General features: G+C 41.7%; 1 protein-coding gene across 2 annotated transcripts in view; it reads right to left on the reverse strand.

Annotated features, from left to right (window-relative positions):
* The window catches only part of cpap (centrosome assembly and centriole elongation protein), an 84,975-nt gene that overhangs the window by 42,780 nt on the left and 16,406 nt on the right, over positions 1-25,789 (reverse strand). For both annotated transcript variants that reach the window (XM_070892182.1, XM_070892183.1), the window contains exons 5-10: positions 19,902-20,000; positions 19,052-19,217; positions 18,662-18,779; positions 16,074-17,730; positions 11,765-11,897; positions 3,625-3,790 (exon numbers count right to left, since the gene is read on the reverse strand). In XM_070892182.1, coding sequence (XP_070748283.1) covers positions 3,625-3,790; positions 11,765-11,897; positions 16,074-17,730; positions 18,662-18,779; positions 19,052-19,217; positions 19,902-20,000 — 2,339 coding nt within the window. The remainder of the gene's footprint in view (positions 1-3,624; positions 3,791-11,764; positions 11,898-16,073; positions 17,731-18,661; positions 18,780-19,051; positions 19,218-19,901; positions 20,001-25,789) is intronic.

A 25,789-nucleotide genomic window follows, 5' to 3' on the forward strand; every position in this document is an offset into this window, starting at 1 on the left:
AAATTCCTGGGGCATTGGAACCAGTTCTGGGGGAGGTGGGACCAGTAGAAACCGGACGGTCTGCACCTGGGCAGGACCGGAACCAATGTCCTAGGGGGAGTGTTTGCTAGTGCTGTTGTGGAGGAGTTAAACTAATACGGCAGGGGGATGGGAACCAATGCAGGGAGACAGAGGGAAACAAAATGGAGACAGACGCAAAAGACAGAAAGGAGATGAGTAAAAGTGGAGGGCAGAGAAACCCAAGGCAAAAAACAAAAAGGGCCAATGTACAGCAAAATTCTAAAGGGTCAAAGTGTAATAAAAAGGCAAGCATGAAAGCTCGGTGCCTCAATGCGAGGAGTATTCGGAACCCAGGAGAGGGCTCTGAGCTAGTTAGAGTGGGCGAGAGCTCAGATGAACAGGACCCCAAGAAAGAATGCAAAAGGCAGTAGGCAACAGAGTAGAGTAACACTGGGGTAAGTGTAAATCACAAGGTGATAGGAAGGGACAATATGTATGAGTATAAAGGGGCTGCAGGAGGGATCAAAACTAAAAATCACGGTTTAAAAACTAGTATTAAAACACTACCTAAACGCACGCAGCATTCGAAATAAAGTAAATGAGTTGACGGCACAAATCATTACAAATGGGTATGATTTGGTGGCCATTACAGAAACGTGGTTGCAGGGTGGCCAAGACTGGGAATTAAACATACAGGGGTACCTGACAATTCGGAAAGATAGACAAGAAGGGAAAGGAGGTGGGGTAGCTCTGTTAATAAAGGATGATATCAGGTCAGTTGTGAGAGATGATATTGGCTCTAATGAATAAAATGTTGAATCATTGTGGGTGGAGATTAGAGATAGTAAGGGGAGGTGGTCACTGGTGGGCATAGTTTATAGGTCCCCAAATAATAACTTCACGGTGGGGCGGACAATAATCAAGGGAATAATGGAGGCATGTGAAAAAGGAACAGCAGTAATCATGGGGGATTTTAAGTTACATATCGATTGGTCAAATCAAATTGCACGGGGTAGCCTTGAGGAGGAATTCATAGAATGCATACTGGATTGTTTCTTGACACAGTATGTTACAGAACCTACAAGGGAGCAAGCTATCTTAGATCTGGTCCTGTGTAATGAGACAGGAATAATAAACGATCTCCTCGTAAAAGATCCTCTCGGAATGAGTGATCACAGTATGATTGAATTTGTAATACAGATTGAGGGTGAGGAAGTAGTGTCTCAAACGAGCGTACTATGCTTAAACAAAGGGGACTACAGTGGGATGAGGGCAGAGTTGGCTAAAGTAGACTGGGAACACAGACTAAACGGTGGCACAATTGAGGAACAGTGGAGGACTTTTAAGGAGCTTTTTCATAGTGCTCAACAAAAATATATTCCAGTGAAAAAGAAGGGCGGTAAGAGAAGGGATAACCAAGGAAATAAAGGAGTGTATCAAATTAAAAACCAATGCGTATAAGATGGCCAAGGTTAGTGGGAAACTAGAAGATTGGGAAAATTTTAAACGACAGCAAAGAATGACTAAGAAAGCGATAAAGAAAGGAAAGATAGATTACGAAAGTAAACTTGCGCAAAACATAAACAGATAGTAAAAGCTTTTACCGATATATAAAACGGAAAAGAGTGACTAAAGTAAATGTTGGTCCCTTAGATGATGAGAAGGGGGATTTAATAATGGGAAATGTGGAAATGACTGATACCTTAAGCAATTATTTTGCTTCGGTCTTCACAGTGGAAGACACAAAAACCATGCCAAAAATTGCTGGTCACGGGAATGTGGGAAGGGAGGACCTTGAGATAATCACTATCACGAGGGGGGTAGTGCTGGACATGCTAATGGGACTGAAGGTAGACAAGTCCCCTGGTCCTGATGAAATGCATCCCAGGATATTAAAAGAGACGGCGGAAGTTATAGCAGATACATTCGTTATAATCTACCAAAATTTTCTGGATTCTGGGGAGGTACCAGCGGATTGGAAAGCAGCTATTGTAACGCCTCTGTTTAAAAAAGGGGGCAGACAAAAGGCAGGTAACTTTCGGCTGGTTAGTTTAACATCTGTAGTGGGGAAAATGCTTGAAGCTATCATTAAGGAAGAAATAGCGGGACATCTGGATAGGAATAGTGCAATCAAGCAGACGCAACATGGATTCATGAAGGGAAAATCATGTTTAACTAATTTACTGGAATTCTTTGAGGATATCACGAGCATGGTGGATAGAGGTGTACCGATAGATGTGGTGTATTTAGATTTCCAAAAGGCATTCGATAAGGTGCCACACAAAAGGTTACTGCAGAAGATAAAGGTACGTGGAGTCAGAGGAAATGTATTAGCATGGATAGAGAATTGGCTGGCTAACAGAAAGCAGAGAGTAGGGATAAATGGGTTCATTTCGGGTTGGAAATCGGTGGTTAGTGGTGTGCCACAGGGATCGGTGCTGGGACCACAACTGTTTACAATATACATAGATGACCTGGAAGAGGGGACGGAGTGTAGTGTAACAAAATTTGCAGATAACACAAAGATTAGTGGGAAAGCGGGTTGTGTAGAGGACACAGAGAAGCTGCAAAGAGATTTAGATAGGTTAAGCAAATGGGCTACAGTTTGGCAGATGGAATACAATGTCGGAAAATGTGAGGTCATCCACCTTGGGGAAAAAAAAAAAAAACAGTAAAAGGGAATATTATTTGAATGGGGAGAAATTACAACATGCTGCAGTGCAGAGGGACCTGGGATTAAAAAAGGTAATTTGCAGGTGCAGCAGGTAATCAGGAAGGCGAATGGAATGTTGGCCTTCATTGCGAGAGGGATGGAGTACAAAAGCAAGGAGTCCTGCTGCAACTGTACAGGGTATTGGTGAGGCTGCACCTGGAGTACTGCGTGCAGTTTTGGTCACCTTAAGGAAGGATATACTAGCTTTTGAGGGGGTACAGAGATGATTCACTAGGCTGATTCCGGAGATGAGGGGGTTACCTTATGATGATAGATTGAGTAGACTGGGTCTTTACTCGTTGGAGTTCAGAAGGATGAGGGGTGATCTTATAGAAACATTTAAAACAAGATAGAGGCAGAGAGGTTGTTTCTACTGGTCAGGGAGACTAGAACTAGGAGGCACAGCCTCAAAATACGGGGGAGCCAATTTAAAACCGAATTGAGAAGGAGGCAATGTGACATGTTAGGGTTGATTTTAACTTTTGACAGTGGCAGAAAAGGGATTGGCCGTTTGTTATACAGCCCACTCGATTTCCATTGACTGCAGATCCCTGCCCACTTCACCATTAGCTATTTGTACACCAATCAATAATCTACTTGTGAAATTCATGTTTCCTTTCATTGTGTAGTTAGTTTCTACAACTCTTAAGTTCTTAGTTCATGGGGTGATTTTTCTAGAGGATGCGATGGTATTTTGCCACAGGTAAAGTATGAATACTTTAAAGTTACCAGAAAATTGACCAGAGAAAAAGAACTAAGCAAACTTTATCTATTAGTAAATTCTCAAATATGAGTCAAATCAATGGTCATTCACAAGGCAGATGTTCAGTAAGAGTATCCCAATTGTTGAACAGTGGGCCTGAATTTGAAAAGATAAACACAGGTTAACAATGTCAAAGGAAGAATTTCACCTGTATCTCTTCTCTTTCCTTTTTGTCAGGGATGGCTCTTGCTGCAGCAGCATATTTTTCAAAAACCATTCGCTCTTTTTGTAGTCGTTTCAATTCTTCTTTTTTGTATTCTTCCAATTGAGTTAACTCTTCAGTTTTCTTGCGTTCAAAGTCTGCAATTTCTTTTCTAAAAATTAAAGTTTAAAAAAAGATTTCTTTGCCTTTAATATCCCATTTCAATTAAGAACCTAAACCAATAAAGTAACACCAGAGTCTTCAAAATAGGCAAGTATGATAGTTACAGAAACATTCGTCAATCCAATCTGGCCATGAGCACTACACTGCTATTTTTAGTTAACCAGATTCAATTGTTTCAAATCTGGATCAACAGTGGGGAATCTTAAAGTGAGATGGGCGCTGCACAAAATATATATATTCCTAAAAGGCAAAAAGATGATGCAAAGAATAGAATTCATAAATAGCGATTAAAACTAAACTGAAATGCAAAAAGAGGTATCTAATAAAACTAAGGCACAATAAAAAAAACAAGGAATTTGGTCAGTGTAGTTGGGAGGTGAAAAGGAAGATTAGAAGCAAATATGAAAAAAGACTAGCAGATAACGAAAGGAAATAGCAATGGCTATTAGAAGCATTCCAAAAGTAAAAAAATAATTTGAGAGTTAAGGCTACCCAATGACAAAGGAAATCTAGTTGTATGATAAAAGTATGACAGATTAAATCAATATTTTGCATCAGTGTTAATAAATGATAGAAATTAGAACGCATGTGGTTTAGTCACGGATGTAGAACAATTGTTAGAGATAACTGCAGATCAGTTAGTCATTTGTGGATAAAAGCTTAGAATGTATAACCGATGACATTAATGAGTATTTAGAAATGCGTGGAACAATAAAAAGATGGCCAGCATGGATGTTAAATGCAATTCAAGTTTCACAAATTAATATATACTCACAGGCCTGTTACAAAAGTGGAGACATATGATGAAAGAGGAGATGTAGCAGCATGGATAGAAAGTTGGTTGATTGACAGAAAACAAAGGTGTTGCTCAGATTGGAGAATGGTTGGAATATGATCTACTACAGGGATCTAATTTTGTTCTTGGTATGATTTGGGCACAGGGAACACTATCAAAATTTACTGACAACAAAATGTAGGGGAGTTGGAAAAAAGTGAGGAAGACTAAAAGACTTCACGAGAACATAGAGGGGTTAATGGAATGGGCGAACTGGTGGGAGATGCAAATGAATGCAAAGCGCGAACGAGATAATTCATCTTGGAAGGGAAGAACGAAGGATCAAAAAAGACAGACTTGGATTTATTTAGCGCCTTTCTCGACCTCAGAACATCCCAAAGCATTTATAGCCAATTAAATACTTTTTGAAGTGCAGTGGAGTCACTGTTGCAATGTAGGGAACATGGCAGCCAATTTGTGACAATGACCAGATAATCGGTTTTATTGCTGTTGATTGAGAGATAAATATTGGCTAAGACACCGGGGCAACTCCCCTGCTCTTCTTCAAAATAGTGCCACAGGATCGGTTATGTCCACTTGAGAGCAGACGGGATCTCGGTTTAACAGCTCATCGGAGAGACGGCACCTCCAGCACTCCCTCAGTACTGCACTGAAGTGTCAGCCTAGATTTTTGTGGTCAAGTCCCTAGAGTGGGATTTGAAGCTACAACCATCTGACTCAGAGATGAGGGTGCTACCAACTGAACCATGGCTGACACTATGGGAGCGTTATCAAACAAAATTCAACACAGAACGTTATTTAAGGAGGGATTAATTTGTATTGGAGACAGTTCCGAGATGGTTCACGAGGTTGATTCCTGAGATGAAGGGGTTGTCTTATGAAGAAAGTTTGAGCACGTTGGGCCTATACGCATTGAAGTTGAGAAGAATGAGATGTGATCTTATTGAAACATACAAGATTCTGAGGGGGCTTGACAGGGTAGATGTAGAGAGGATGTTTCACCTCATGGGTGCATCTAGAACTAGGAGGCATAGTTTCAGAATAAGGGGTCACCCATTTAAAATAGATGGAAGAATTTCTTCTCTCTCAGGGTCATGAACCTTTGGAATTCTCTACCCCAGAGAGCTGTGGAGGCTGGGTCACTGAATATATTTAAGGTAGAGATAGACAGATTTTTGAACTATAAGGGTAGCATTGCTGGTTAAGGAGCAAATTAAGGCAATAGTTCGGAAGGACATTAGCTTGGATGATGTGGAATCTATATGGGTAGAGCTGCAGAATACCATAGGGCAAAAAACGTTAGTGGGAGTTGTGTACAGACCTCCAAACAGTAGTAGTGATGTTGGGGAGGGCATCAAACATGAAATTAGGGGTGCGTGCAATAAAGGTGCAGCAGTTATAATGGGTGACTTTAATATGCACATAGATTGGGTTAACCAAACTGGAAGCAATACGGTAGAGGAGGATTTCCTGGAGTGCATAAGGGATGGTTTTTTAGACCAATATGTCGAGGAACCAACTAGGGGGGAGGCCATCTTAGACTGGGTGTTGTGTAATGAGAGAGGATTAATTAGCAATCTCGTTGTGCGAGGCCCCTTGGGGAAGAGTGACCATAATATGGTGGAATTCTGCATTAGGATGGAGAATGAAACAGTTAATTCAGAGACCATGGTCCAGAACTTAAAGAAGGGTAACTTTGAAGGTATGAGGCGTCAATTGGCTAGGATAGATTGGCGAATGATACTGAAGGGGTTGACTGTGGATGGGCAATGGCAGACATTTAGAGACCGCATGGATGAACTACAACAATTGTACATTCCTGTCTGTCGTAAAAATAAAAAAGGGAAGGTGGCTCAACCGTGGCTATCAAGGGAAATCAGGGATAGCATTAAAGCCAAGGAAGTGGCATACAACTTGGCCAGAAATAGCAGAGAACCCGGGGACTGGGAGAAATTTAGAACTCAGCAGAGGAGGACAAAGGGTTTGATTAGGGCAGGGAAAATGGAGTACGAGAAGAAGCTTGCAGGGAACATTAAGACGGATTGCAAAAGTTTCTATAGATATGTAAAGAGAAAAAGGTTAGTAAAGACAAACGTGGGTCCCCTGCAGTCAGAATCAGGGGAAGTCATAACGGGGAACAAAGAAATGGCGGACCAATTGAACAAGTACTTTGGTTCGGTATTCACTGAGGAGGACACAAACAACCTTCCGGATATAAAAGGGGTCGGAGGGTCTAGTAAGGAGGAGGAACTGAGGGAAATCCTTATTAGTCGGGAAATTGTGTTGGGGAAATTGATGGAATTGAAGGCCGATAAATCCCCAGGGCCTGATGGACTGCATCCCAGAGTACTTAAGGAGGTGGCCTTGGAAATAGTGGATGCATTGACAGTCATTTTCCAACATTCCATTGACTCTGGATCAGTTCCTATGGAGTGGAGGGTAGCCAATGTAACCCCACTTTTTAAAAAAGGAGGGAGAGAGAAAACAGGGAATTACAGACCGGTCAGCCTGACATCGGTAGTGGGTAAAATGATGGAATCAATTATTAAGGATGTCATCGCAGTGCATTTGGAAAGAGGTAATATGATAGGTCCAAGTCAGCATGGATTTGTGAAAGGGAAATCATGCTTGACAAATCTTCTGGAATTTTTTGAGGATGTTTCCAGTAGAGTGGACAAGGGAGAACCAGTTGATGTGGTATATTTGGACTTTCAGAAGGCTTTCGACAAGGTCCCACACAAGAGATTAATGTGCAAAGTTAAAGCACATGGGATTGGGGGTAGTGTGCTGACATGGATTGAGAACTGGTTGTCAGACAGGAAGCAAAGAGTAGGAATAAATGGGGACTTTTCAGAATGGCAGGCAGTGACTAGTGGGGTGCCGCAGGGTTCTGTGCTGGGGCCCCAGCTGTTTACACTGTACATTAATGATTTAGACGAGGGGATTAAATGTAGTATCTCCAAATTTGCGGATGACACTAAGTTGGGTGGCAGTGTGAGCTGCAAGGAGGATTCTATGAGGCTGTAGAGCGACTTGGATAGGTTAGGTGAGTGGGCAAATGCATGGCAGATGAAGTATAATGTGGATAAATGTGAGGTTATCCACTTTGGTGGTAAAAACAGAGAGACAGACTATTATCTGAATGGTGACAGATTAGGAAAAGGGCAGGTGCAAAGAGACCTGGGTGTCATGGTACATCAGTCATTGAAGGTTGGCATGCAGGTACAGCAGGCGGTTAAGAAAGCAAATGGCATGTTGGCCTTCATAGCGAGGGGATTTGAGTACAAGGGCAGGGAGGTGTTGCTACAATTGTACAGGGCCTTGGTGAGGCCACACCTGGAGTATTGTGTACAGTTTTGGTCTCCTAACCTGAGGAAGGACATTCTTGCTATTGAGGGAGTGCAGCGAAGGTTCACCAGACTGATTCCCGGGATGGCGGGACTGACCTATCAAGAAAGACTGGATCAACTGGGCTTGTATTCACTGGAGTTCAGAAGAATGAGAGGCGACCTCATAGAAACGTTTAAAATACTGACGGGGTTAGACAGGTTAGATGCAGGAAGAATGTTCCCAATGTTGGGGAAGTCCAGAACCAGGGGACACAGTCTAAGGATAAGGGGTAAGCCATTTAGGACCGAGATGAGGAGGAATTTCTTCACCCAGAGAGTGGTGAACCTGTGGAATTCTCTACCACAGAAAGTTGTTGAGGCCAATTCATTAAATATATTCAAAAAGGAGTTAGATGAAGTCCTTACTACTAGGGGAATCAAGGGGTATGGTGAGAAAGCAGGAATGGGGTACTGAAGTTGCATGTTCAGCCATGAACTCATTGAATGGCGGTGCAGGCTAGAAGGGCCGAATGGCCTACTCCTGCACCTATTTTCTATGTTTCTATGTTTCAAGGGTGACGGGGAGTGGGGAGGGAAGTGGAATTGAGGCCAAGATCAAATCAGCCATGAGCTTACTCGAAGGGCCAAATGGCCTATTCCCGCCCCTATTTCTTATGTTATGTTCTTATGTTAGAACCACATAGAGATAGTAGGACAGGTGACCAAAAGCTTGGTCAGAGGTGTAGATTTTAAAGGAGCATTTTAAAAGGAATAGAGAGAGAAATATAAGCAGAGGGGTTTAGGAAGAGAATTCCAGAGCTTAGGGCCTAGGCAGCTGAAGACATGTCCGTCAATGGTTAAGCGATTAAAATCAGAGATGCACAAGAGGCCAGAATTGGAGGAGTGCAGAGATCTTCACTCAGGGTTGTGAATCTTTGGAATTCTCTACCCCAGAGGGATGTGGAGTCTCTGAATATATTCAAGGCTGAGATAGATAGATATCTGGAGTCTAGGGGAATCAAGGGATATGGAGATCGGGCGGGAAAGTGGAGTTGAGGTCGATATCAGCCATGATATTGAATGGCAGAGCAGGCCTACTCCTGCTCCTATGTTCTTATCTCAGGGGTGGGTGGTAGGTTGTAGGGGTGGAGGAGGTTACAGAGAAAGGGCCAAGGGCGAGGCCATGAAGGGATTTGAAAACAAGGATGAGAATTTTTAAAATCGAGGCGTTGGTGGAGAGGGAGTCAATGTAGGACAGTGAACACAAGGGTGATGGGTGAACGAGATTTGGTGCGAGTCAGGATATGGGCAGCAGAGTTTTGGATGAGCTCAAGTTTATGGAGAGTGCAAGGAGAGGCGCCGGCCAGGAGAGTATTAGAATAGTTGAGTATGGAGGCAACAATTAAATAGAAAGACACTGAAGAGTGTGTATGACCACAGAAAGCTTGAGGTTCAAGTAAGTAATTAATTAAAAATGCAAGTGCAGATAGATAAATCCATCAAAAAAAAGTATTTGAATGTTATACAACAACTTGTATTTATATAGCGTCTTTAACGCAGTAAAACGTCCCAAGGCGCTTCACAGGGGTACAAGACAAAAAAGAGAGTTCAAAAGCAAAGAAAAGAATGACAAATTTATACAGGGTAATGGTTAGGCCACAACTGGAGTAGTGTACAATTTTGTTTGTTCCATTTTAAGAAGGGCATCAAAGCCATAGCATGTTTCGAAAGATGACGACTGGGATGAGAAACCCTAACTAAAAGGAGACTTGAGATTCTTGGACTATTTTCACTACAGAAAAGAATGCCAAGAGGAAATTTAGTAGAGTATTTTTTTTAAATTAGGGTATTGGCCAGATAAATATGGAAATATTTATAAACATTTCCAGTGGTTCAGGATTTGGTGATGAGGTCATCAATGTAACATCTTCCCCAAGAGAATGAGAAAATGATTTGCACAAAGTTATTAAAGCATTGCAACTGAGTTGTTGCAGGAGAGATCATTGCATATTTTAAGAAGAAAAGTGGATAAAAATTCAAAGCAGAACTATTGGGGAAGAGACTGGGAGTGGGATTAATTTTGGATGCATCTAGCAAAAAATTGACACAAAGGACCAAATGGATTTTTTCTGTCCAGTAAACTTCTATGGCTCTACTATTTGTAGGTGTTTTTTTTTAAATTTATAATGGATTATCAGAGCCACAAATTTACAAAACTTTATAGTTCTGTGATTGGCCCCAAGAGTTTACAAGCAATCACAATTACCTGTATTTGACGCTTTATATCAATTTCCCAGAGGGAGTACTGGAGTAGTGGCCTTAAAGCAATGACCAAGTTAATAAACATCACAAGCATGCTCAGATCCCCGTGAGCAATATCATGAGAGCCACTACTTTTGAAAAAAAAAAATTTCTTCTAGACAAAAGTTTACATTTTCCTATTGGATTGGGGGAGGGGGGCAGGGGGAGAAAGAGTTGAGGGGTTATCTCAGGACATTCAAATATATCCTCTGCCAGAGAGCTCAAACATGGCACTGGGATAATTCCTCACAACAACTTGCTTCTCAAAGAATGGGGAAGAGAAAAAAGGCAGGACAAAATACATTTCAAATGAAGCAAAGATAAAATCATAAAACAAACTGTAAGCAGCGTGGAAGTGCAGCACACCGAATAGAATGGGAAGACATGACTATTATAATTCATTACTTGGAATATTCTTCTATCACTAAACCATATGGAGAAGGTCAGAGTGGAAACTAAATAATTACCTACAGGATGGAAGGAGAGAACAGTGAAAGTTGAACCACTGACAAATGCTTGAGAGAAAATTATTAGCCTTGACCAAAGGAGGAACGCATGGTTTAAAAAGGGACACTAAAAAAACTGCGCAAAAGAAATTAAAAAAATAGAAACAACTATGAAACCACTAAAATATGAAATCAAATTATATATATTGGTGAACAAATTAACTGAAAATCCAGATGACTACACCAAAAAAAAAAATACTTTTCTTGCAATTACATTTCTGGATCAACTGCTTTCTATGCTTATTGAACAATCAGCAGTAGCATTTGTTACTTCCTTCCTTAAAAAAAGTATAAATTTATTACCTTGTTTCTTTCCTCCTTCCTTACACAGCTGCTACAACATTATAGTCCTCTTTCATGCTGGACAATAGACTTAATAATAAGTTCTAGATTTTTGTCACAAATGAGCTGGATTTTAAAGCGATGTGTATTCACGTAATTTCAAATTAACAAGTATAGACGGCAGGTTAAAATGCTAATGTGGTAAGCATTGAAGTTGCTTCCCAAAGACTGAAAACAATAAGTAATTTATTAGCCTGTCTTGGTATCGACAAGCACCTCACACTTATTTGTTAGGTGGTTCCTGGTTCTGAGTATTCGGCAGGGGTTGCCTGTGAAATAAAGCAGCGTAACAATTATATCCAGCTTTGTCTTACCAAGTGTTATCTTGGTCTACCTTCAAAAATATTGGAGGCAATCATTGGCAGCACATGCAAAAAATTTCAAGGGGACAATATTGTTACACCTGAGTAAGCTACTATATAGGGAGATATTGGGCAGTACAAGCACAAGATGCTCAAAATCTTGAGTGATGAGCACCACAGTACTCGAAAGAATAATTAAGGGAAGACCTAAACTTGTAACAAATAGCAATTTACGTTGGATCATTGTACAAGTTATTTGCTTCATTCTATGAATTTTTGAGGAGGTGTGGGAAAAGAACTTTTCTTTATTTCACAATTAGGTCATGGAGAAAGGCGGCTTGCATTAATTAGTGCCCTCTTCTAATGAAAATAACCATGTACACTTACCGAAGGTCCAGCACGGCTTTTTCCCTATCATCTCGGAGTTTGGCCAGCATAGCATTTTCTGCTCGAAATTGGTTAATTTCAGATTCTAATTCTACTAGTTTATCCCTCAGCAACTTGGACTGGATGCCACCACCTAGCAAACAGTACAATATATTTAAAAATGAATGCTGTTTAAAAACTTTTTTTTTTAAGTTTACTGAAAAACTGGAGATCTAACACTTCATTCTCAATGCTGCCTCAAACATACAAATATATTGGAAAAATTTTGGTCACCTGCGCTAATTTCTACTTATGCGGCTCGAAGTCAAAAATACTCCTGTGATGCGCCTTGGACGTTTCACTACAACAACTTGTATTTATATAGTGCCTTTAATGTAGTAAAGCACTCACAAAAGTGTTAAGACAAAACAAATACATTTGACACCGAGCCAAATAAGCAGAAATTACAGCAGATGACCAAAAGCTTGGTCAAAGAGGTAGGTTTTAAGGAGCATCAAAGGAGGAAAAAGAGAGGTAGAGAGGTTTAGGGAGGGAGTTCCAAAGCTTATGGCCAGGGATGCTCAAGAGGGCAGAATTTGAGGAGCGCAGATATCTCGTGGGGTTGTGAGGTTAAAGATTACAGAGATAGAGAGGGGAGAGGCCATGGAGGGCTTTGTAAACAAGGATGAGAATTTTGAAATCAAGATGTTGCTTAACCGGGAGCCAATGTAGGTCAGCGAGCACAGAGGTGATGGGTGAGCGAGACGTAACAAAGGCATGGATGAGGGTTTCAGCAGCAGATGAGCTGAGGCAGGAGCAGAGATGGGCAATGTTACAGAGGTGGAAATAGGCAGTTTTAGTTATGCTGTGGATGTGTGGCCAGAAGCTAATTTCAAGGTCAAACATGACACCTAGGTTGCGAACAGTCAGGTGCAGCCTCATACAGGTGCTTGGGAGAGGGATGAAGTCAGTGGCAAGGGAACGCAGTTTGTGTTGGGGAACAAAGGCATTGGGGCTGAAATTGCCCTCAGCAGGAAATTGGGGAGGACACTTTGAATTAACCGGAAATTTACCGCCCGGCAAAAGTCAGAGAGAAGAGCTGGAAAATTGGTCTCCATCTCGGACACTGCCTCCCAGCACTTTGGAGTGCTGTTTGAGGCAGTGTAGGGACGGGTTTGCGAGGGAGCAGGGCGGTATCCATCATGTACCATGTCACGCTGATAAGGGGCAACATCCCTCCCCTTCGGGAGAGGGGAGGGACGCTGGGTGGCCGACGCGGAGCACACTGGGCCACCAGGGAGGGGTTCGGCCGGGCCAGTAGCCCAGAAACCAAGAGGGAGTACCGGGCGGCTTGTTGGCAGCCACCATTGGCAGAAGCCGCCATTGTCAGGCCAACTCAGGAGTCGGCAGACAATTAAAATAAAATGGCGGCCACAGCAGTGCACCCTCCCCTCTAAGCCGAGCCACACCGCCCAGCCACTTGCAGCTTCTCGCAGTGTAAAGCTGTTGGGGGCATCGACCCGCGGTGGCCGTGCTCCCGTGGGGCAGTAAGGGGTCAGCGCGCCGGGTGGGGCATAAATATGGGGCATCTTGTTCCCTCCATCCCCGGCTCGGGAGCAATTGCAGATGGGTCAGCCCTGCCTCCTGCCCCCGGACGGAAAGGCTTTATCGCCCCAAAGGCTTAAGTCTTCCCAATATTTAATTGGAGAAAATTTCTGCTCATCCAGTACTGGATATCTGACAAGCAGTCTGACAATTTAGAGACCATGGAGGGGTCGAGAGAAGTGGTGTTGAGGTAGAGTTGGGTGACGTCAGCGTACATGTGGAAATTGATGCCGTGTTTTCAGATGATGTCGCCAAGGGGCAGCATATAGATGAGAAATAGGAAGAGGCCAGGATAGATCCTTGGGGGACACCAGAGGTAACAATGCGGGAGTGGGAAGAGAAGCCACCGTAGGTGATTTTTTGCCTACGATTAGATAGACAAGAATGGAACCAGGCAAATGCAGTCCCACCCAGCTGGATGGTGAGGGAGAGGCGTTGGAAGAGGATGGAGTGGTCAAACATGTCAAAGGCTGCAGCCAGGCAGAGAAGCACAAGGAGGGATAGTTTACCTTTGTCACAGTCACAGGCATTAAATGCGCTATATAAATACAAGTTGTTGTTGTTGTTGAGAATTTCCTGAGAGAGCTGCCGTGACAATTTCTCATTCACGCCCCGATATTTCTATAAAACTAAAAGGTTTAAAATAAAACAAAAAATCAACAGTTCAGAAAAAAAAACAGAAATGCTCCCATTTAATTTTCCAATAACGTTCCCCTGCATGGCCAGACACATCCTGCTCTCCAACCTTGGGTACATCCTCCCCCAATACTTCACAATCCAGTCTGGCCATCCATCTGAATTCTGACTGGAGTACAAATGCAATAAAGTGCATGTGTGAAAACCCAATGGTTTCCGCTGACTGACTAGTGTCATGTATGTACCTGTGAGTATGCTCACAGGTTAATAGAGCTGTTGAATTGTGAGTGGCTTAGGCCAGTCACGTAATGGTCACAAAACTCAATAAAACTCCAGTTAACTGGGTTTAGGGGACCCACAATGAGGCATGCAGTTGTGAGCCTAGTAGATGAAATGGTTTCTCACAGGTCGGGGCCGCCACACTGTCCAGGAGCCGCTGTTCGCCGCTCCTTTTATGGCACATATCTGCCGCTGATGGTTCCTCGTTTTGAGGGACTGCCTATGATGATGGGATGAACTGGTAATGTGTAGTGTGATTGTTAAACCTTTATTAATAAACCAACTACCTGTAGTTCTTAATGGCAATGTGTTGCTCTGAATGCTTGAACAAAGTACCCATGAAACAAAAACATTGCAACTACTAACATGTGTTGATGCAAAAGTGCTATTAATGTTTTGTTTTGGTTCATCTTCTGTAGCACATAACACAGAGTTCTCTCTGAGCACAGCACTGTCAGTACTACTATGCAAGACACAAACCGCTCAGTCTCTCTTCTCCAGGCTTTAGTTCTAGACCTCCTGCTTTCAAAAGACCCCCTCTGGTAGTTCATCATTGGATATTGACCCCCTCACCTCACCACATTTCCCATATATACACGTGTTGCACACAGCAAATTGGGGGGGATGTGTGTTTTAACCGGCCATCTTTGTTTTTCTGTTTCTGTTGTACTTTATGTTTTCTAAACTGCTCCTATTGCATAATTCTTGTCTATCTTATCTGCCCTCTACTCTCCCCTGTTCTGCTTGATCTGTGTTTTCTTTTGTTTATTAGTTCTTTTCTTTCAGGTGCATGGTGGAATGCCTGGTGGGGAAGTGAAACTGAAAGGGCTGCAACCTGCCTTTGTAGGGAAAAGGTAAGCTTCAATGATTGGTGGCTCCCTTCCAATTCATTAACCATTGCCTTCCTAGTCTGTTCTTGTGTGGTCCTCAGCCCAGTTTTGTCATCTTCACCCCAATATCTGTTGATATCTTCTGCTCTCATGCCCTGTACTATTCTTGCTGCTTACTCTCTCCTATAAATGAATTTGCACATCTTCCACTTACCATTGTATGCCCTCTAGCCTCCCATACCCAATTACACTGTCCCCATCCCATCTCCCAGTACCTATAGCTAACTTTAGTTTACTGTATGACATCCGCTTGCCTCCATCTACCCGATCCCACATCCCTGCTATACCTCCATGTTTTCTAATGTCCCTCTTCCCCCATTTGCCACATTACACTTAATGAAGCTAATCCCCATCACTCAGCTGGGAAATGAATTAGTTTTTCAAATGCTTATATGTAGATAAAGGGGTTTTAAAAGCAAATTTCCAGTACTCAATTTAGAGACGACGACCCACAGGACAGATGAATGGGCAAGAGTGTAGAATGGTTGGTAGGTGGGTTAAGCAGCATCACGTTGAGCTCCTAATTCTCACTATGCAGCAGTATGCCTCCTATTTCATCCTCTCTACATAATCATTATATCACCCTTGACTGCCTGCATCTCCTCTGTGTACACATCAAAGTATTTGTAAAGCAGAGCAGGCTCGAGGAACCAAATGGCCTACTTCTGGTCCTATTATGCTTTAAAGCATTTAAAGGGAATGAAGGGACATATACTACATTTAAAACCTGTGGCTTTGTTTGCACATCATTTCTTAATCTGGTTCTTGACCATTGGAAGGTTAGACCTGCTCTAGACGATCAGAAATATCTGGAGTAGCATAGTACCTGTATACAACAAGTTTTTCTTAAACTTTTAAGAGCAGTGATAACATACTGCACAATTCTTAAATCAAAATGAAAATAGTTGTATGTACTATACCTAATGGTTTGTCATTCACAGCTTTAAATTTTTGTTCCAGCCCTTGAAGAGACCCAGGCTTTGTCTTGGGTTTCAGTGAAGGAAACAACCTTGTTATTAGATCAGAGGTGTGGGGTGATTCTGTGGCTTTGTTAATGTTCTTTTCATCCACAGCCTCTCCCTTCTTAGCAGAAGCAATTTTTCTTCTCATAACTTTATCTTCAATAGCTTTGCCAGAAGAGAAACTTTGAGTAACTAATACAGAAGTATTAACAGGCTCTGTTGAGTTATTTTCATGGTTAATGAATCCAGCTTCTTCCAGGTCGGCCCATGTTTGGTCATCATCAAACTCAATGTTTTCTCGATGCAAGGGTGAACTGCTTTTGCATTTAGAATTAAAGAGGGATGAATCTGGTTTCTGGCTCAACACAAGCTTTTTATTTTCGATCATAGTAGGCATTTCAATATCATCATCAGACGACAAATCAAGATCTGTGTCCATGTTCTTGTCTTTATTGAGAATGTCTGTTGGTTGTTTTCCACACTTCGATTTAGGATTGTCTTCTTTGTCACTGCTACAGACCACTGACGGTTTTTTCATTTTATTTTCATTTGTCAACGTAGAATCAAGATCATCTACTTCTGAATCCGAAGTGGTATCACAATTACTATATTCATCCTCTTGGCAATCACATTCAACATCTTTGAATGCTACTTCATTGCTGACTGGCGAAGCAAAAACACTTTTGAAGTTTTCCTCTAATCTAACACAATTATTTTTAAGATAAACATTTTCCTTTTCCTCAAAATCTGTATTCTTGCTGTTCATTGGCCCACTTGAATTTTTAGCCACTTGGTGTTGGTCAGCAGATTTGATTGGGGTAGAGGACAACCTGCGACCTTTATTGTATCGCCAATCACCATGTACCATTTTTAGCACAAAGGAAGAGTTACTAGAAAAGGAAAGTTCTTCAGCAGCCTGCTCCAGAAACTCAAATTCATTCAATTCTATATTGTCATTCTCTTTTTCCTTGTTCCAGTTCTCCAACATTTTCTGAAATGATCTCTCAAATGAACACTCGGGTCCAGTTGTAGATTCAGTGCTCGGCCACCTGGGAATTATATTTCCTTCACTTGTCTGCAATCTCTCTGCATTATGAACTGACGTCAGTGTATCTGAAGCTACACTGCCCTCTCCAATTTGTTTCGTTGTACTCTGTTCACACTTCTGATCGATGTTTACATTTTCAGTTTTACAGCTGATCGCAGTTTTATGGATATTTTGAACTTTACCAATTATTTTTCTCTCTGCCTGCATTTTCAGAGATGACGGGAAGGCATTATCTCCATTACTATTGCTCAAGACAGTTACCTTTTTAGCACACAATGCAGAGTTGTTCTTTCCTTTACCAATTACCTTTGGTTTGTTGCTAACCCTGGTTGAGTCCCCATAATGGTTTTCTTTGTTTAATAGTGTAAATTTACGCTGCATTTGATGAGTTGTCTTCATTAAGATTTGAGAATCCACTACCTTTTGGTTGGTTACGTTTGTTTCCTTATCAGTTTTGATAGATGCCAAATTTCTTGACTTGACTTTCGAGAATCTTGCTCGTCCTTCACCACGCTTCAGAAACTTTCTTTTTTGGTTGGCTTTGTCCTCAGATAATACTGCAGCTAGCTATAATCACAATACATTTAGGTCAATACAGATTAATTTAATGATTGTTTTCTGGACTAAATCAATATTTACAGTTTCTAAAAGAATGGTGGCTTCCAGAACGCTAGCAAAAAGCACATTTCTAGAGCTTTCCTCACATGCAGAGTGCTTTATTTGACGCAGAATTTGCTGGAGTGGGGCATTTTACAGGGTGCCCACTTTGTTTTACACACAGACACACATTACTGAAGACCATTTTTAACATTAAAAATGTATACTTTTCTCTCCCTCAACCTCCTTCATACAGGATGGCAGCAAAAGTCCAGGGCACAGACTAACATCCCCATTACCAGGAAGTGACAGCTTGGCTCAATTTGTTGCCTCCAAGTCAGAAGTATCTCAGATGGCACCTCCAACAATGCAGCATTCCTTCATTTCTTGACTATGGAAAGCATATATTTTGGATGCGATATTAAGCCAAAGTTCCATCTGTCTGTTCAGATGGATATTAAAGATCTCAACAGCACTTTTCATTAAAGAGCTGGGAACCCTCCCAGTATCCTGGCCAACATTAGGATCTTCTGTGCCCACCTGGGGACAGACGAGGCCTCGCTTTAATGTCTCATCTAAAAGACGACACCTCCCTCAGTACTGCATCAGTGTCAGCCTAGACTTTGTGCTCAAGTCTCTGGACTGGGACTTGAACCCACAATCTTCTGATTCAGAGGCAAGAGTGCTGAGCACTGAGCCACAGCTGACAGCTTCCCAACCAAGTCATTTGGACAATTTGAAGAATTATCTGATAATTCAGTAAAATACACACAGAAAAAAGTAGTATCAACAAATTATTCACAATTTCTCTGTTGATTTTATGTCACTAAATGTGGCTTCACAGATATCAATTAGTACATTTAATTTTGCGCATTCTGGATTTATTGTTCCAAACACAAACCGGTGACTGCTTCAGTTTAAGTTGCTGTTGTTTCAGTCTCTGTTCTTCCATTCTCATCTGCTTCTCCAAGAACACTTCAAACGTTTCCTTTCTTGCATCAACTCCTGGTTTGATTGGTCTATAAAAAAGATAATATCTGTATAGTTTTTGAATTACTAAAGTTTAATCAGAGGTTAGTAATCTTTGCAGTTCATACATCTGCTTATAAAATATTTAAAACTAAATACTGTGTAAAATGGGTGTAAACTTTTTAAACACCACAAATATATAAAGCTGCCGAATATTTTTATAACAATACTTTGGGCAATTAAGTTATTGACAAACATCTTAATATGGGTGATAAAGTAGCCCTTCATTTGATATGTTATTATGAGTTCTAACTTAATTTACCTTTCCTCTAGAGTTGTAAAGGATGGAGGGCCATTAGAATCATCTTTTTCAGATGGATTTTGAAAGAAAGTTGCACTTGTAGAATCTTTATTACTTTGGTGTGTGTCTGAAGGATCTCTTGAAAATGAACATCCTGAATTTGGTACATCGTGAACTTCGTTCTCACCTACAAAAGTTTTTTTTTCAAAATCAGGAATGCATATTTTGTAGTCTACACAATATTGACTTTGTACTTACTATTTCAGCACTAAGCGTGTGGTGTTTAACTCATTTTGAACCTCATAAGTAAAAAGTATGCAAGAAAGAACTCGCATTTATAGAACACCTCATCACACATCTCAAACATCCCAAACTCTTCACATACAATGACTTATATTGTTTACTCTGTGAATCAATATAGCAGTCATTTTGTGCATAAGATCCCACAAACTACAACAGGATAAATGGCATTTTTGCATGATCTATAATGACCATTTGAGCTACTGAAAAAGCAGTACACCTCTAGCAATGCCGCAGTCCCTCAATACTGAACAGCAGTGGTCAGTTTAGATTATATGTTCAAATGGGTTTTGAATCTTCTAAAATCAGGAGAGAGTCTGCAGCTGAATCAAACTAACACTTTGAAATGTTGCTCTTTTCAGACCCTCAATACCTGATGCAACATCATTTTCAGTACTATTTAATCACTGTGGAAAGATTCATTTCCCTCCTAAAATGATCTTTAAAAAAGGTATATTTTCTCAAATATATAAAAATAAATTAGTTATATTTCTAGCAGCAACTCTATCTTACGGCAATATAAATATGGCAAACCTAGATTTTTATGCATGCTACAGATTTATTTGCTTACCCTCGAGGTCAGCATTCCCTTGCTCAGTATGCTCTTCTCTTTGCTGGACACCTTTAACTGGATGCTTTTTTCTCACATCATCCAAGTTACATAAAGTCTCTGAAAAAGGGCGATAGGGAGGAAGGCCGATGTTTTAAACGCTCAAATAAAAGTATTCTCATTAGTAATACCACTAAACGAAAAATTTATAAACTTAATTTCCACATTTTGTTGAATAAAGTTTCCAACAACAAATCAGATCACACAATCATAATGGAATAAGACAACCATTATAAAGAGGATAAATTATCAACAGGGATTGTCAGTACACAGGCACCTTCAACTGTAACTATGTGCATTATCTCAGCTTCCTAACACGACTTGACTCAGTGACTTGAAGCCAGTACAACCTACATTTAGCCACTCCACCCTGACCAGCAGAATTCAAAAACTTTACTTGTGTGGCATTTATAATACAAGTCACACAATACAATAACTGGACAATCTTGAAAGATTGTGTTTAATAAATCTCTTAAAGGACTCAAGTAGCTCTTCTATTCTGATTTCATTCATCCAAGGGGCTGAACCTGTGGGAGACAGTGAGGGAGTAGAGAGAGCTCAATCACAGGCTGCTGGAAAATGCCTAGTTGAGTGGCAGGACCAACTACAGCTCACAAATCACTACCATATTCAACAACAGGTTTTGCGAGCTGGAGAAGGATCCGCTCTATGCAGTGCTGGCCTAATGGACCAATTCTGGAGGATGGATACCTGTTCTGAAGGTGGATAACATGCAAAAGAGTGCTAGGCATGCAGAGACTTTAAGATAATAGATCCCAACCTTCACTCTTTCAAGATCTCCACTGTATTGACCTACTGAAATATCCCAAGTTTCAGTCACGTTCATAGTGGAGTCAGAGACAGAAAGGCACCAGGTGGAGTAGAAATTATGGCAATTGGCCATCATATTCAGGACCATATTCATGTCATTCAGAAATCCAGAAAGAAAACAGATGATGAAAAAGTGAATCAAGAATTTGCCAACTGAAACAAAACTCATGCACCATTGTCTGATGAAGAATAGCAGTGAGGTGTCCAAGCACTGTTATGCACATGGCATTCAGGATCTCAAAAAGCTCTTTGAAGGTCCAGCAAGGGAGAAGACTGTCCTAAACCCTGCTCTTGCTCCTAGAACTATTCAACAGTTATTCCTGCTGCAGTGTGAAAGGATCGCCTTTAAAGATGACAATACGTGAACATTTTACTGAAACTGTTTGGTTCTTGATTATCTGTCTCCGATCATTTGTTTGTTAATGCCAAGGTTGTGCTTTTGTAATTTTGAGTTCTAGATTACTTCCAGTAAGTCGAGGTCCTACAAAGGCAACGCAATGTAATGTTTCATCTCAGCCCAAAGCCTGAAGAATGAAGAATAGCAGCTTGGATCACTGAACAGTGAGCACCAGATAAAAAATTAAATACATTTATAGCTTAATTCAACAAATTTGAAAGTCAAATAGGGTGGATTACATCATAAAATCATTGCATGGGCTAGCTATTTGTAAAAACCTCCAGAATGATAAATTGCCTTTTATGCAAGTATCTTGTAGCACAAAAGCTTATGTATATTCGGGTCAGCATATGTTACGTGCTTTTTTAAAAAAAATTATTCGTTCCTGGGATGTGGGCGTCGCTGGCAAGGCCAACATTTATTGCCATTCCCAAGTGCCCTTAAGGTGGTGGAGAGCCACCTTCTTGAACCACTGCAGTCCTTGTTGTGAAGGTACTCCCACAGTGCTGTTAGGGAGTTCTAGGATTTTGACCCAGCGATGATGAAGGAACAGCACTATATTTCCAAGTCAGGATGGTGTCTACCTTGGAGGGGAACTTGCAGGTGATAGCGTTCCCATGCACCTGCTACCCTGGTCCTTCTAGGTGGTAGAGATCGCAGGTTTTGGAGGTGCTGCCGAAGAAGCTTTGACGAGTTGCTGCAGTGCAAATTATAGATGGTACACACTGCAGCCAGTGTGCCGGTGGAGGGAGTGAATGTTTAAGATGGTGGATGGGGTACCAATCAAGCAGGCTGTGTTGTTCTGGATGGTGGCAAGCTTCTCGAGTGTTGTTGGAGCTGCACTCATCCAGGCTAGTCGAGTGTATTATATCACACTCCTGACTTGAGCCTTTCCACCATCTACAAGGCACAAGGGAGTAGTGAGACACTTGCCGCAGAATACCCAGCCTCTGACCTCTTGTTGCCACAGTATTTATGTGGCTGGTCCAGTTAAGTATCTGGTCAATGGTGACCCCCAGGATGTTGATGGTAGGGGATTCCCATGTTGATAGTAGGCGATGGTAATAGAAACATAGAAAATAGGTAGAAGTAGGCCATTCGGCCCTTCGAGCTTGCACCACCATTCAATATGATCATGGGTAATGCCGTTGAATGTCATGGGGTGGTGGTTAGACTCTCGCTGGTTGGAGATAGTCATTGCCTGGCACTTGTGTGGCGTGAATGTTACTTGCCACTGATCAGCCCAAGTCTAAATGTCGTCCAGGTCTTGCTGCATGCAGGCATGGATTGCTTAATTATCTGAGGAGTTGCGAATGGAACTGAACAGTGTCATCATCAACAAACATCCCCACCTCTGACCTTATGGAGTGAAGGTCATTGATGAAGCAGTTGAAAATGGTTGCGCCTAGGACACTGCCCTGAGGAACTCCTGCAACAATATCCTGGGGCTGAGATGATTGACCTCCAACAACTACAACCATCCTCCTTTGTGCCAGGTATGATTCCAGCCACTGGAGAGTTTCCCCCTGATTAAAACTGAAGTCAATGATACTCAGGCTTTTGATACCCCACTCAGTCAAATGCTGCTTTGAGGTCAAGGGTGGTCACTCACCCCACCTCTGGAATTCAGCTCTGGAGTCCATGTTTGGACCAAGGCTGTAATGAGGTCGAGAGCTGAGTGTTCCTGGCAGAGCCCAAACTGAGCAGGTGCTGCTTGATAGTAGCGTCAACCACACCTTCCCTCACTTTACTGATGATTGAGAGTAGACAGATGGGGCGGTAATTGGCTGGATTGGATTTGTCCTGCTATTTGTGGACAGGACAGTTTTCCACATTGTCGGGTTGATGCTAGTGTAGTAGCTGTACTGGAACAGCTTGGCTAGAGGCATGGCTAGTTCTGGAGCACATCTTCAGCACAACAGATGGGATGTTGTTGGGGCCTATTGCCGTTGCTATATCCAGTATGCTCAACCGTTTCTTGATATCAAGTGAAGTAAATCAAATTGGCTGAAGACTGGCTTCTGTGATGGTGGGGCCCTCAGGTGGTGGCAGATATGAATCATCCACTCGGCACTTCTGGCTGAAGATGGTTGCAAATGCTTCAGCCTTGTTTTTTGCACTTGTGTGCTGGGCTCTGCCATCGTTGAGGATGGGGATATTCATAGAGCCTCCTCCTCCAATTTGTTATTGCATGTGTGTCAATTTTTTCCTTTACAAATTTCTATGACCACAATTGTATATGGATTTTGCTTATTTAAACTTTTCATGTTATAAATATACAATCTGGCCACAGAGTAGCTATATTCCCAGTCTGTGAACAGCTTCACATTTTTCAATCTATTGTTGCAAGTTTAACCATTTTTCTTTAGTTCATTTGGACTATAATTTGAACTTTATTTTATCATTGTCTTTAGTTTTTCACCCTTCAGCCTACTCTCTCCACTGTGAAATTTAAAAATTGTGTTTGTCTCAGCTTCTGCAGTACTTTTGGGTTTCCCTTCTCTCCTCTGGCCTCTAGTGGTACTGCCCCTCAACACCACAAAATGGCTTTCATTGCAGATTTCTGTTGTCTGCATGATTAAATCTTTTAAGACACTGCTAATGACACCCGAATGCCTAGACCTAATTGGCACGACTGTCTTATAGGGTTGTCAAGTCTGGCTTGACGTATTCTTTGATCACATGTCATTGGATCACATGGCATTTGATCACGTGACATTTGCCTACTGTTTGCAAATGTTATTGGATTTAACTTAGTTGAGTATCACCATGTTTTGTTTTATAGCAAGATCATCATTTGTAAATCAAAGAAATGGGAGGATAGAGCAGATGAATACGTGGCTGGAAAGATGGCGCAAGCGGGAGGGCTTTAGTTTCCTGAGGCATTGGGACCGCTTCTGGGGGAGATGAGACCTGTACAAGCCAGACGGGTTGCACCTCAACAGAGCCGGGACCAATATTCTCACAGTGGGGCTTTGCTAGTGCTGTTGGGGCGGGTTCAAACTAGCTTGGCAGGGGGATGGGAACCTGAAAATAGATTCAGTAGGGAGCGGAGTAAAGCTGGAATTAGCAAGCAAAAATAAAGTGAGTTTGAAGGAGAGGGGAAACAAGCTGGAAAAAAAGGTAAAAAAACAAACTTAAAGGCACTTTGTCTAATGCACGTAGCATTTGTAACAAAATAGATGAGTTGACAGCACAAATTGACACAAAGGGGTATGATCTGATAGCCATTACAGAGACGTGGTTGCAAGGGGACCAGGACTGGGAATTAAATATTCAGGGGTACTTGACAATCCGGTAGGACAAACAAAGGAAAAGGTGGGGTAGCTCTATTGATAAAGGATGGAATCACTGCAATAGTAAGAAACAATATTGGCTCAAATGATAAGGATGTTGAAACAGTTTGGGTGGAGATAAGGAACAATTAAGGGGAAAAAGTCACTGGTGGGCATAGTCTATAGGCCCCCTAACAGTAGCAACTCTGTTGGTTGGAGTATAAACCAGGAAATAGTGGGGGCTTGCAAAAAGGGAACAGCAATAATCATGGGTGATTTTAACCTCCATGTTGATTGGACAAATCAAATTGGTCAGGGTAGCCTTGAGGAAGAGTTCATAGAGTGCATAAGGGACTGGTTCCTTGAGCAGTATGTAATGGAACCAACCAGGGTACAGGCTATCTTAGATCTAGTCCTGTATAATTAGATAGGATTAATAAACAATCTCCTTGTGAAGGATCACCTCAGAATGAGTGATCATAGCATGATTGCATTTCAAATTCAGATGGAGGGTGTGGGATGGTTTTCTAGACCAATATGTTGAGGAACCAACCAAAGAGCTGGCCAGCCTAGACTAGGGTGGTGTGTAATGAGAAGGGACTAATTAGCAATCTTGTTGTGCGAGGCCCCTTGGGAAGAGTGATCATAATATGGTAGAATTCCTTATTAAGATGGAGTGTGACAAAGTTAATTCGGAAACTAGGGTCCTGAACTTATGGAAAGGTAACTTCGACGGTATGAGGCGTGAATTGGCGAGAATAGACTGGCAAAGGATACTGAAACGGTTGACGATGGATAAGCAATGGCAAACATTTAAAGATCACATGGAAGAACTTCAGCAATTGTACATCCCTGACTGGAGTAAAAATAAAACAGGACGGTGGCTAACAAGGGAAATTAAGGATAGTGTTAAAGCCAAGGAAGAGGCATATAAATTGGCTAAAAAAAGCAACAAATCTGAGGACTGGGAGAAATTTAGAATTCAACAGAGGAAGACTAAGGGTTTAATTAAGAGGGGGAAAATAGAGGTCGAGAGGAAGTTAGCAGGGAACATAAAAACTAACTGCAAAAGCTTCTATAAATATGTGAAGAGAAAAAGATTAGTGAAGACAAACGTGGGTCCCTTGCTGTTGGATTCAGGTGTATTTATAATGGGGAACAAAGAAATGGCAGACCAATTGAACCAATACTTCGGTTCTGTCTCCACAAAGGAAGACACAAATAACCTTTCAAATGTACTAGGGGACAGTGGGTCTACTGAGAACGAGGAACTGAAAGATATCCTTATTAGGCGGGAAATTGCGTTCGGGAAATTGATGGGATTGAAGGCTGATAAATCCCCTGGG

This window comes from Pristiophorus japonicus, chromosome 10 (genome assembly GCF_044704955.1).
Source record: "Pristiophorus japonicus isolate sPriJap1 chromosome 10, sPriJap1.hap1, whole genome shotgun sequence".
NCBI classification, from domain to species: domain Eukaryota; kingdom Metazoa; phylum Chordata; class Chondrichthyes; family Pristiophoridae; genus Pristiophorus; species Pristiophorus japonicus.